At 40.9% G+C, this 12,454-nt stretch overlaps 1 protein-coding gene across 1 annotated transcript; it reads right to left on the minus strand.

Annotated features, from left to right (window-relative positions):
* Nucleotides 1-3,361: 3,361 nt before the first annotated feature.
* Nucleotides 3,362-4,758, minus strand: fam110d (family with sequence similarity 110 member D). Its single transcript, XM_037676812.1, has one exon. It carries the CDS (start codon nucleotides 4,700-4,702, stop codon nucleotides 3,362-3,364), a length of 1,341 nt encoding a protein of 446 aa, XP_037532740.1. The 5' UTR covers nucleotides 4,703-4,758.
* Nucleotides 4,759-12,454: the final 7,696 nt, after the last annotated feature.

Raw genomic sequence — 12,454 nt, forward strand, 5'->3', positions numbered from 1 at the left:
CAAAAATACAAACGTAACATTTAAATAAAAAAAAAACAACAGCTCAAAGAGTGATATTATGTTTTGCTGCTGAGTTTCAGTTTAAAAAAAGCATCAGATTGTTTTTCTTCATATTTCTATCCGTTTTGACCTGGAATGTCTGAAAATGGATACTGACTCTGAGAGGAGACGGGAGTCAGGAGGAGGCTGCAGACGGGGAGGAGACACCCAGACACATCATCAGGCCAAACAGAGGAATCCCTGTCTACAAACCTGTTGAATCGCCCCTGAAGCCTGCTATGCAGGGAATGCTAAAAGGATTATCGCCTAGCCACTCGAGACGATCTGAAAAATGAGATTTGATGAGGTGATGGGCGGCATTCTAAGGAAAGACAAGAAAAATGTACCACTGTGCTCATTTAGTTTCAATGTGCACATTTCAACATAAACCAAAACCATTAAAACAATAAAAAATACACTTACACAGACACTTTAGTTGCTTTTATTTGCTCTTTGGAATAAAAATTAAATCTCTCATATGCATCGGATTAAAAAATAAGGTAAAAAATAAAATACACAAGGAATTTGTAAATGTAACCAAAGAGTTTTCCACAGGAAAGAAAACTAAAAAAAAAGGTCCAGAGTGAAGCTGGGTCAGAAGTGTGTCATGCCCATGATAAATACAGAACATCAAAGCTGAGAGTGTGTTAATTTATGATGCGTATAAATATACTGTGCCTGAATTTGGAGGCGCTCAGCCCTAAAGGCCTCGGTCTAACCCCACATACCTCAGCTCTGTGCAGATTTCAGAGGCATCCTCAGGGCCGAGCGATGGAAATGACCTTTCACGGAGATAAAATGTGAAAAATGGGTGAAGTGAGGTAGGATTTGTGGTTATCGGTGAGAGGAGGGCAGATTCAGTGTGCCCTGTGTGTTTTGATGAACCATCTGCAGAGGTTAAACATCTGTAATCCTGCAGGTGATGAGGGCGACTCCCTAAAACGTTTTGCAGATTAAGCTTTTTGGTATTTCATGTTTTCTTTTTGGTCATGAGTGAGAATTCTGTTCAAAGTTTGTGTCCTGCACTCACAGAATTAACCTTCACAGCAGCTATGTGAAAATGTAACTATTGTAAGCACTGACTTTCACCAGCAGATACTTAAATAATAATAATAAAAGCACGGTTTACTCTTAACTATCCAGGATGCAGATGTTTCTCTGAATCCATCTCAGAGTTACACGCCAAGTGAGATGAATCGTTGGAAGTTATTTTTCCCCCCACTCATTTCCTCTTTCTGTCCAGTTCAGTGCATTAACAAGCCCCTAGGAGCGTCCCACGTGTTTGCTCCAACGCCTGCATTTAAAGAGTAAAAAAAAAAAAAGAAAAGACAGAAACGCTCAAACTAAACCGGGACAGATTCAAACGAGGTACTCGTGGTTCATTTCGCGCTCACACTGTCCCCGTTTACAAAGATCGTAGCTTAGTGCTTTTTCATTAATTGGTCATAAAAAGGGGAGCGTTAGTGTCAAGAATACCAACCTGTATGCATAACAAAATACACCTACGCGCTTCGTGTAACATTAGAGGGGCTTATTCAGTTCAGAATCCAGTTCTGTCAAAAAATGCACATAGGCTAACAACTATGGGGCGGTACGTTCATTGTGCACACTCACAAACACGACTGCTCCATCTCACAGCGAGAACAGTCTGTACAACACGTCCATAGGATCTATAAATACAACATATCAATTTGACAAGATAAGCAGTGGTTGTTCTTTAATCTGAAGAAGAAACTTCTTTGGAGTGACGGGACTAAAGGTGACTGTGTGCCATGGAATGCTAATGAGATTAATTAAAAACATAGATAGCAAAAAATGGTGGCCAAGAGTTCCTCAGAAATTATTTGCACTGCTGCAAAACAAAAGTACACTGCGAAAGATGCGAAATACAAAAATCAGCAAGTAAGATGCATGTAATCTTAAAGTGCATATTCCTTTGCAGTGCATTACTGTATTCTGAGCTACAGTACATCATAATAGAATAAAAGTAGAGTTTATTTAGGTATTTTTGCAAAAAAATGATTCTTTTTTATTTTCTAGTACAGTGTGATGATATTTTTCTCTTTTTTTGACTTAAATCTAACATGCTATCAGTTTCCCGAACACTTATGGTAACCATGAGAGCTGAGCCTGTCAGTTATCTACTAGTTTTGCTCACGGCTGTTATTTTACATGCGAGAGATGTACGTACGTAATGTAGATGTAATATCTGTGAAAATCTCATGCTAATTTAAAGCAACTTCTTATTGTTACTAAGAACATCGGGTAAAATTCTGTAATAATTTGGTCACTTGTCTTTAAAAATATTGCAGCACATTTAAACTGTAACGTTTGTAAACCTGGAAGTAGGGCTGGACAATAATTCAATATCGATACAAATCACGATATACTTTTATTCAATAACGGTGATATGAGTTTTAAACACATTTTTGATATTGCGATATATATTACGCTATGATTACAGCGTTTCACTGATGCATTTTCGTTTCAACCCGAACAGAAAAAGCCGCGACACAACTACGTAAGTGCGTGGTGACGTACACCACACACACAGCTCGAGTCCAGAAGGAGTCAGCGGTAGCAGCTAGGCTAGGCTAAGCTCCAACGCGCGGTAAGTTTTCGCTTCAAAATGAGTGCCCATGACCATCAGAGTGTGACTGAACAAGTTTTCACAAGCGAAGAGAAAGCAGATGACATAATTGATAAAAGAGGAAAGACTAATTTGACGGTGTGGAAGTGGTTTGGCTATTTAAGCTCCGATAAACTGCAGGTTTCAGTCAGTGTGCTGCAAAATGTGCCGGAGAGTCGTTCCAACTAGCGGTGGGAACAAATCTAACTTGTTCCACTCAATAGAATATGCTGAGAGTCAGACGACGAAGCACAATAAAAGTTTGAGCCACCATGTCCCTGAAACAACACCCCCAGCATGGGTTAGGTTTTGCTGTTGTTTAAGGTTAAAACTATTAATATTGACAAAGTGGGGCAAGACGAGAGTTTTATGTTTATTTGACGGTGATTTCAAATTTCTTTGAAGGCTAAATACAAATCAAAGGTGAACATTAAATTATTTGTACAGTTTGTACAGTTTTTCTGAGGCTTTTATATTGTTTATATTGATATCTGAATTATATCATTATCGACCGAAATTAAGAAATAGACCATGATAAAAGTTTTGGCCATATTGTCCAGCCCTACCTGGAAGTGACATATTTTGAGTTCACAGAATAGTTTTGTCTTCTGTTAACCATCCATGGGTCTACAGTTAAAAGACCTCAGCAGACACTGCATAGCACTCCATGGCACGTATATCTGCACCCCAGGACTAAACTGTTGACTCTTTTGGTCCCTCCTGAGCAGCATTTTTACACCCATAAAGCCACTTGATGACTCGAGCGTTTCTCTCGATGATTGACACACCGGTGGGAAGCTGCTCGGCCAGTTCGTCCTGAAACAGTCCATCTCCTGAGTGGCGGGAGAACTCACTGGGTTCTGACCCACCACAACTGTCTGTGCCCACGCTGCGGAGAGCCAGTGAGAGTGTGTCTATAGAACTGGCACCAAAGAGGAAATTCTCCCGACCCAGACGGTCGATCAAGTCTATGTCCAGCCCGCAAAAGTCAAAGAAATGCTCCTGTTCTGATAATGCTACTGAGGAGCGCAGCTGTAAGTCTGACTTGGAGCGCTGCAACTCCCCAAACTGCCGTCTTGTTGGCGGCGGGGACGCTCGCTTCCACGGGTCATCGTTGTTCTTGACATCGGTGATACCAGCGCTTACTCCATCTACGGTGCCATTTGTAAACCCGTTGTTTGTGTGTTCAACAGTGCAGCTAAAACCTGGACTTTGAATAGACTCTGGGCTTCGCTCTTGGTCAGTTTTACTAGACCTCCTACTCATTGGTCCCCCATCTGTTGCATCTTTGTCATTGGTCCAAGACATACGCGAGTCTCCATCCCGCGACGTTGCTTTCTCTTCCCCAATCACCATCTTCTGGATTCGGCTCTCACCTCCGTTTCCTTTCTCCCTCATGGATCCTTGGAAGAGCCGGCGAACAAAACTGTAGCCCTTTATCTCCATGTTGTCGTTTTCTCCCACGGTAGCACTGTTGGGGTTTTTGCACTCTTTCTTTTGTCTGTAGATGACAAGGGAGTCTGGCCTCAGCATACGTTTGCCTGTACTCCTTCTGAGAACAGGGGCGCTGTGTGGTGCTACCAGACCAATAACCCGAGGTGTCCTGGGGCTGGGAGTCGTCAAGTTGTTCACGTTGCTCCTGTTATGAGCCTCAACATCAACAGAGGTCCGTCTGTTCTCCTTTCTTGCGTCATCATTTTCATTTTCATCCTTTGAGGTGAAGGAGCCAGAGAGTGTCGAGAAGGGGGTGTAGGATGAACGGCGCAGGGGAAGATGAGGAGTCAGGCTACCGGGGACGGAAATTGCTCGTCGTGGCTGCGGTGGCGGTGTGGCACAGGGTGCCAGCACTGGTTCTTGCTTGGTATTGATTACTTGTTGAGTCTTCACATACTTGGCTTTATCAGCCTCTAGTCTCTCCACAGCGCTGACAAAGCGGCCATGGCCTCCTCCATCTATCTGCCTGCGCAGGTAGTCTGGACCCTTGTTAAGGAGCCTCAAAGGAGAGGGGGACCCAATCGGTGACAAAGGTTTCATGTTACTTCACTGAGCTGCGAACAACATCAAAACTCCAAGCCCTAGACCAAGTTTTAGCTTCCGGTGTCCCACAGAGAGCTGCTGTGGGCTTTGGAGAAATTTCTAGGAATGGAGCTGTGCTTTCATTCCTCTCCTCACAGCTCCTAAATCTTTTTGAGAGGTAATGGAGAAGTGGCAATTCACGGGGCCACAAAGTTAAAGTTTGTTGGATGTTTTCTAAAGATAGCTCAGTCTCTTTGTTGGGCCCAGACAAATTGATATCTTCTCCAGTCTTTAAACAGGCAGTGAAGAGGGAAGTCCTTTTTCCAGCTCTCCCAAATAAGATGCTCCCTGACCACAGAGCAGCAGAAATAGCAGGCGGGGTGCACTTTGAAAGGGTGACGGCTTCTCACCCCACTTTTTTCTCTCTTTCCTCTGTCTCCTAGCACCCTTCACTGTTGGTCTTTTTGGAGATGCCTGGAGAAATTAGATAAAACAGCCTCAAATATTTGTTTAGGGCCGGCCTTCCAGGGGACACCAGGTTGAGACTTTTAATGTTTGGCACTCGTCTCGGTCGAGTTGACCTAAGGGTGGCCGGCACCAAGGCACTCGGTCTGTTGATGGACAGACAGCAAAGAAGCAGGTCGCGTCTTCGTCCTCACCTCAGCTAAGCAGACTCCTGGGAGAAATGGAGAGAGATAAAAAAGTGGTTTTAGTCAGATGTTCTGCTCTCCAGGGCGAGCAGCAGAAAGCAGATGGCAGGAAAAGGAGCAATCCTAAAGCTCAGCTCAGGCTGTGTTTATTTAAAGCCAGAGGGAGCTGCAGGAGTAGCAGAAATGTAAAGTCGACATGTTTTAGGATTTAATTACCATCAGGATTATACAAATTAAATAAATGAGAACAAAAGTCTCAATAAATACTGTTGTCCAGAAAAGATGATGGCATGTCTGCTTACTTCTGTTTTCTGCACATGAAAACGACCAAACTATTTATTTATTTAAAGTCTCTGGGGCCATTTGTTTCAGCTTTTCCACGGCACTAAAAACATCCTGTTTCACTTATCAAAGCAAAATGTGGCAAGCAGATTATTATAGAATTTTAATGGGGAATTTTATACTTCTTTTTGTTTCGGCTTTAAGAGGTAAACAAACTATTTCAGCATCAACTGGAGCTGAAAAGCAAAAATAAAAAAAGTTTGAGAAATGAACATTTTCAACAAAACAGGGAAGCTATGCTTAAAACATTTTCTTTGCAAAATGAACTAATGCACTTTAAAAGTAACAACTTTCACAGTCAGAGCTCCTCGGATTAACAATCTTTTTAAAAAGTTACAGCAGCTGTAAGAAAGGCCGCCACGTTTCTCAAAGAGACAGGCTTCATCTTTAACGTTTTCATGCTTATGAGGAATGAAAGGGGTAAAAAGGGGCTGCACGTGCTTATAACACACTAAAGCTCTGCACAGGGAGTATTTTTAGCCAGAACACCCTGCAGCACAGTTATCATGTATCTATGTACATGTGCATGCATGAGTCTATGAGCATATGTGTCAGCACCAAGCAGTGAGAAGCTGCCATGAAAATAACAGAGGAGTATTTGCATTTGTGAAGCAGGATATTAAGCTTGTCTTTGTTATTCTGTGTTTAAAGTAGTGTACAGACCATTCCATTGTTGTTGATTGAATGCACCTGTGGTTCATGATAATTATCTGAGTTGTACCGTATTTTCTGCCGTACATGTCGCACTGCACTATAAGTCACATCAGTCCAAAATGTATAATAAAGTGGAAAAATCCATAAATACGTCACTTCATCATATAAGTTGCATCTATTATGCATCAACGCTAATGCATCGCATTTGTTACGCTTTACCGCTGACAACCCAGAAATGTGGGTCGGTCAATTGGCTGCCAAATGGCGGCTGCGGAAGCGTGCACGGGAGGACTTTAAGAAGAATTTAACAACATTAACACTTAAAAACAATTATTTGCTCGAAATTATAGCAAAGGTGTGTCTCAGTCTAACTTTTCTGAAATAAATGCACTTTGACGGTCACATCAGCTGTATTTCAAAAGCCGATAAGCGAAAGTTGGAGCGTGCCTGGGAGGACTCACTGTCTTTTTCTTCACAATTTAACAAGATAAGCGCCTCAAAACAATTATTTGTTAGCTCGACTTTATAGCACAAGTGTGTCTCAGTTGAACTTTTACTTAATAAATGCACTTCAAAGGTCCAATTAGCTGCATTTCGCCGGGGCAGCGCAGCAAAATGAAGCTGATTTGACGGTTGCTCCAGGCGAGCTAGACAAAGGTGGCAACTAAGGCAAGCTGATTGTGTCATTAATAGCCACCTTAATCTATTACATGACAAAACAGCATGTCCTACTACTCGATTGCCATCTAGCAGCTGAAAATGAGTGTTCAATATTTTCAGTCAGAATGAATGCATATGCTCATATCTCAGCCAAAAAATTGGTTTATAAATATGGGAAAAATCCATAATTAAGTCGCTTCGGCGTATAAGTCGCAGGGCATGCAAATTATGCAAAAAAATTCGACTTATAGGCCAAAAAATATGGTATATATTTCGAGTTGTGTTTAGGGCCGATGCGTAGCCCAGAGGCATATAGCTTTTTGACTGCATTGCACGCATCGCACATGCTGAATGTTAGAAATAAATATGGTAAATGGAGATAAATAAACTTAAAGATACTAAAGAAAGCGAGTCTGGGACTCTGTCAATGGTGAGTCAAAACCCTCTAATGGCTGCACCATTGATTCACAGGGAATCCCTACAAGTAGGTTTTCAAACATCTCAGTTTTTCTCATAAATATGCGAAGAAAACATCCTAGTTTAGACATTTCCACCTTTTAAAACTCATAATTAAATGTGTTTTAAATGTAAAACAGGACATTATATTTCAGAGTAGTTTCTGAATCTGCTCTGAGATTTTTTTTTTTAAACTGTTATTTTTGTTTACTGCTGTGTATTATCTATCAGAGTGGTCTTAATAACGGTGCACATCAGTACCGATGTACGTTTTATTGGTCAGTCAATCAGTTAAGCTACTGTGTAAGACAGCATCTCACTGCTGAGCTTTGTCCTTTGAGGACTAATTGGAGACAGAATTTGCGAGAAAATACGCAAATTTTCAATTGAAATCAAACTGAATGAACTCTTGGCTAAATTTCGGCCTGTTTGGAATGGGTTGAGGACGTTTGAAACAACTCTGTGACTACCGGTACTTTGAGAATGAATACGTCACATAAATGATTTTAAATGTTTGAAATTCCTGCAACACACAAAAGGGGCTCCTGTGATCATTTTCAAATGTTTTTAAAACTCACCCACAAATGCTGTTTGCACTTTGTCATCAACAGTCGCAGTACAGAGCGATTCTAGCTTTACTGTTTTAATATTCATGACATGAAAGCTGTGCAGAAACGATGAGCACATGTTTTTAAATTTATTTATTTTGTAATCATTGGTCTCATGCTCATTATCCTAACTATGAACAAGGTCGCATTCACTTACTAGACTTTTTGTTTTTTGTGACCCACATTTGTGCAAATACACTTAACTTGTACTCTTTATAATATGGAAAACAAAACACAACAAACTTTAAAAAATCTAAAAGGAAACAGAGTGATGCTGTGTTTGTCCGTAGAGGTCTCGAGTTGGTTCGAAGTTTTTTAATTTCTTGAGATCCTTTTTTTAATGAGCTCATGGAGATAAACAAGAAAACAAAGTGTGTTTCATATTTAACTGGGGTTTATTTTCTATTATCATTGGCACCCTTGATGATCTTTAATCTGCCACACTGCCATGTTTGTTCTTGTACCTTACGGCTTTGACTAAATTTTAAGGTGCTCCTGAAACTTCAGAAGAAAAGCTAATGTTTCACCACGATCAACTTCATTCAGTCTCCATACCTCTAACAGAGCCTGTCACAGGGCATGCCACTATAAATTACCTGAGGAATGGGGGCCCTGGCATGCTGGTTAGTTTTTCCAGATGTTGGAGCTCAGAAAAGTCAAGCGTTGTTTAGGTGAAGTTCCGGGAAACGAAAATGTCTTACAACAGGTGTGGAAGGAGGAAAGAAAGACTTGGCATAAGGGGAAAAAATGGATGAAAAATGAGGAGGAAGTGGGACTTGGTTGCAGTGGGTAGCTAGGGTGGTAATCGTCAAAGTTCATGCTCAATAATCCAAGAAGAAAATCCAACAAAGTTCAGTCAGGTCATCTGGACATTTCTTTTGTTGTTGTTGTTGAGATGTTTCGTCCTTCATCCAAAGGACTTCATCCGTCCAAGAAGTCACAACAAACTGAGTCCCACAAGCAGCAAACCCACATAGTGGACCAACCAGTTTGCTGGTGATAAGATGGTTTCTGGGGTCTGCCCTCTCCCCCGTCGAATCCTCTAAGGCAGCCGTAGACAAAGCACTTTGCCATGAGGCAATCAGTGGGTTTTCTGCTTGTGGGACTCAGATTGTTGTGGCTCCTCGGACTGATGAAGTCCTTTGGATAAAAGACGAAACGTCTCAACAAATAAAAAGAAACCATCCAGATGACCTGACTGAACTTTGTTGGATTTTCTACCTGGATTATTGAGCATGGACTTTGATGTTTTGAACCACTTTGGCTACGGCTGCCTCTGAGGAGTCGACAGGGGAGAGGATGGGCCCCAGAAACCATCTTATCACCAGCAAACTGGTTGGTCCACTATGTGGTTTGCTGCTTGTGGGACTCAGTTTATTGTGGCTCCATCCTCAGACTGATGAAGTCCTTTGGATGAAGGATGAAACGTCTCCAAAAAAAAAAAAAAACCTGTCCAGATGACAGATTAATGAGATATCCTTGATACAAAAAAATTGGGCTCCTGGTCTGACATGAGAATTAAAAAAGGAAAAAAGCTAATGAAATGCTGAAGAAAATTAAATAAATGAACTAATCCTGATGAAGATCATAGCTTTGAAACCCAGAAACTAAGAAAAATACGAGTGTTTGCCCTACTTTCAGCGCTTTCCCCCAGCTCAACTGATGTGCAATCATCGAATCAGACATTAATGGCTTGAAGGAAATCTGCTGCTTTCAAAAGAAGCCTCTCACTCTAAGTGCTTTCTGAGCAATCAAATATTTAATAAAACGCTGCCCCCCATAGACTTTAATTACTTGAGCATTCTGTGTTTTCAGGACTTAAAACTGATCCATTGGTGCACACACGTCCGCCATTAGTTCCAGTGTCTGTAATTAGCCAAAGTAGCCAGCACATTCTCCTGTGATCTTAAAGCGTGAGAGTTTTTAACGTTTCTCCCGTGTTTCACGACCTCTTTTGTCTGCCACTGTAGGTTGCTATTAACCTCTGAACTCTTCCCTTGTCTTCTCATTACAGTGAACACCACCCCACCTTTTCCTTCAAAATGCTGCCATGCCCACTGCACTCTCAAACCTCCTAACCCTTTCATTTTCCCTCACTTTTCGTAAACACACGCCTGACCCCTCTCTCTGTATCTGTTTCCCTCTTCAGCTCTTTTATTGGTATTCCCAGTATCTGAGTGAAACCTTCAAAAGCTTTTGTCCAACTTGAGCCAACATGTATTGTGTTAAATACGTGAGAACTGCTTCTGTTTACGCTCTGGTGATGTTGTTGTATTTTTAGTAACTCAAACCAATCACTCTCATGAGTTGCACAATGACGTATTAAAAAAGGCCAAGAAATTTGGGAAACGTTGATCTGTTTAGGACACATTTTGGTTAAGCTAGCAACATTTTTAAGACCTGAGTCCCACTCGAGATCAAGAAATACACGTTTTAAAGACAAGTGAGATAAAGGCTTGACTGTCTAGAAAAGTATGAAAACAACTTTGGACATTTATCTCTAAAAGATGGAAATACGGAAAGGCAGCTTGTGATCCTTTTAAAAACTGTCATGAATATTGTTTTAGTGTCAATAAGATGATTCACAAAGAGCTTAAGAGTAGATGATAAGCATGATGAGAACGAAGCATCTCTTGGGTTTTGTGTCAAGTCTTTGCTTGATAATTATTATTATTTTTTATTTCCAAAAGATGTGAGTTACAAGCCTACTTAAAAAAAAACACTTAAGTTGGACCTGAGATGTCTTCATTTTATCTTTATGTGACTTTTGAAAGAACTGAGGCAGCATGGATGCTGAACCAGCATCTGAGTCACCAAGGGTGGTAGTCACAGAGCTGAAGCGGTTAGTATGTGTACAAGAAAGCCGGCTTGCTGCTCAAGGATGTGTAGAGCTATTACCACATTACCAGGGATCTGGAATAGATGTCAGACACCTCATCTTATTTTTGCATAATGACACCATCTTTGTTCAAGCTGACATCTTTGCCGACATGGCCGATGTGATTGGTGATTTGGGAACAGCTAAAAGCAATTTAAAGATGAGAGGCTCAACACTTGCAATTGTTTATAAAAGACCAAGCAACAAACAAACAAACAAAAAACTTGAAGAATTTAAAAAATACTGAACATCTAAATGTTCGTTACAGAAAAAGTTCTGCACTGACGTTACAACTAACAGACTCTTGGTTCACCAAACACAACTGTGTGGCCCCTCTGTTTTAAGCCTTTTCCTTTTGTTATTTAATAAAACCGGCTTGCTTGTCCTACCGGTGACGGTCACGCCACCAGAAACCTGTCATTGGAGCTTTTTTTAAAGCAGCTGCATTGTTTGTGACACATGGACGCAGACTGAGCACAGATCTTATTGCTCCATATATTCCTAACAGAGCACTTCATTCTCAGACTGCAGGTTTACTCGTGGTTCCTAGAGTTTCCAAAAGCAGAATGGGGAGGCAGAGCTTTCAGTTATCAGGCTCCTCTCTTGTGGAACAAACTTACAGATTCTGCCTGTGAGGCTGACACGTCCAGTTTTAAGACTGGGCTTAAGACTTTCCTTTGTGATAAATCCTATAGTTAGGGTTGGCTTGAGTTTCCTGATCTATCCCATATGCTGCTATAAGCTTAGACTTCTGGAGGACAAATTGACCACATTTCCTCACTCTGCTGCTGTCTTTACTTGCCACAGTATACTCTACCTGTTTTGTATTAGTAATTATTTATATCCTTAACATGTGTTTTTTGTCTTTCCTCCTATAGAAAGTACACCTGGACTTGCCATTCTGTGTTTGTTCGTTTCCACTTCCTGTCCTCTCTAACCCAGCTGGTCTAAGCAGATGGCCACTTGTCCTGAACCTGGTTCTGCTGGAGGTTTCTTCCTGTTAAAAGGGAGTTTTCCTTTCCACTGTTGCCTTTGTGCGTGCTCAGGATGGGAGACTGTGACGAAGTGAAGATTCAACGCAATCTGCTGCTTCCTTAAATAGAGAATTTTACTAATTGACTTACGTATGTGAATGTTTTTGTACAGTGCTCTGAGACGACTTCTGTTGGGACTTGACTCTGTATAAATAAACTGAATTGATTTAAATTGACTTTAGAGCTTGATACTGCTTATTCTTTTTTTTTTAAAGATTACAAGTGAAAAAGTGGCGTAACAAAAATTAAACACTAATATATATATTTGTGCAACAGATAAATGCAGTGCTAAAGTAGGCGGTTGAAAATAGTTTTTAAATAAAGACAAATGTAATATATATATATATTAAAAAAACTCCGGGCAGCATTTGTTAATTGTCAAGAGTAGCTCGACTGAAGCTCGTTGGGCGTTCCCAAAGAAGAACCAGCTGGCCTTGTCTAAAAAAACGTTCAAGTTTCTCGATGAATTATGTATTCAGGGAAGTAAA

This window comes from Nematolebias whitei, chromosome 5 (assembly GCF_014905685.2).
Source record: "Nematolebias whitei isolate Nwh7 chromosome 5, NemWhi1, whole genome shotgun sequence".
NCBI classification, from domain to species: Eukaryota; Metazoa; Chordata; class Actinopteri; order Cyprinodontiformes; family Rivulidae; genus Nematolebias; species Nematolebias whitei.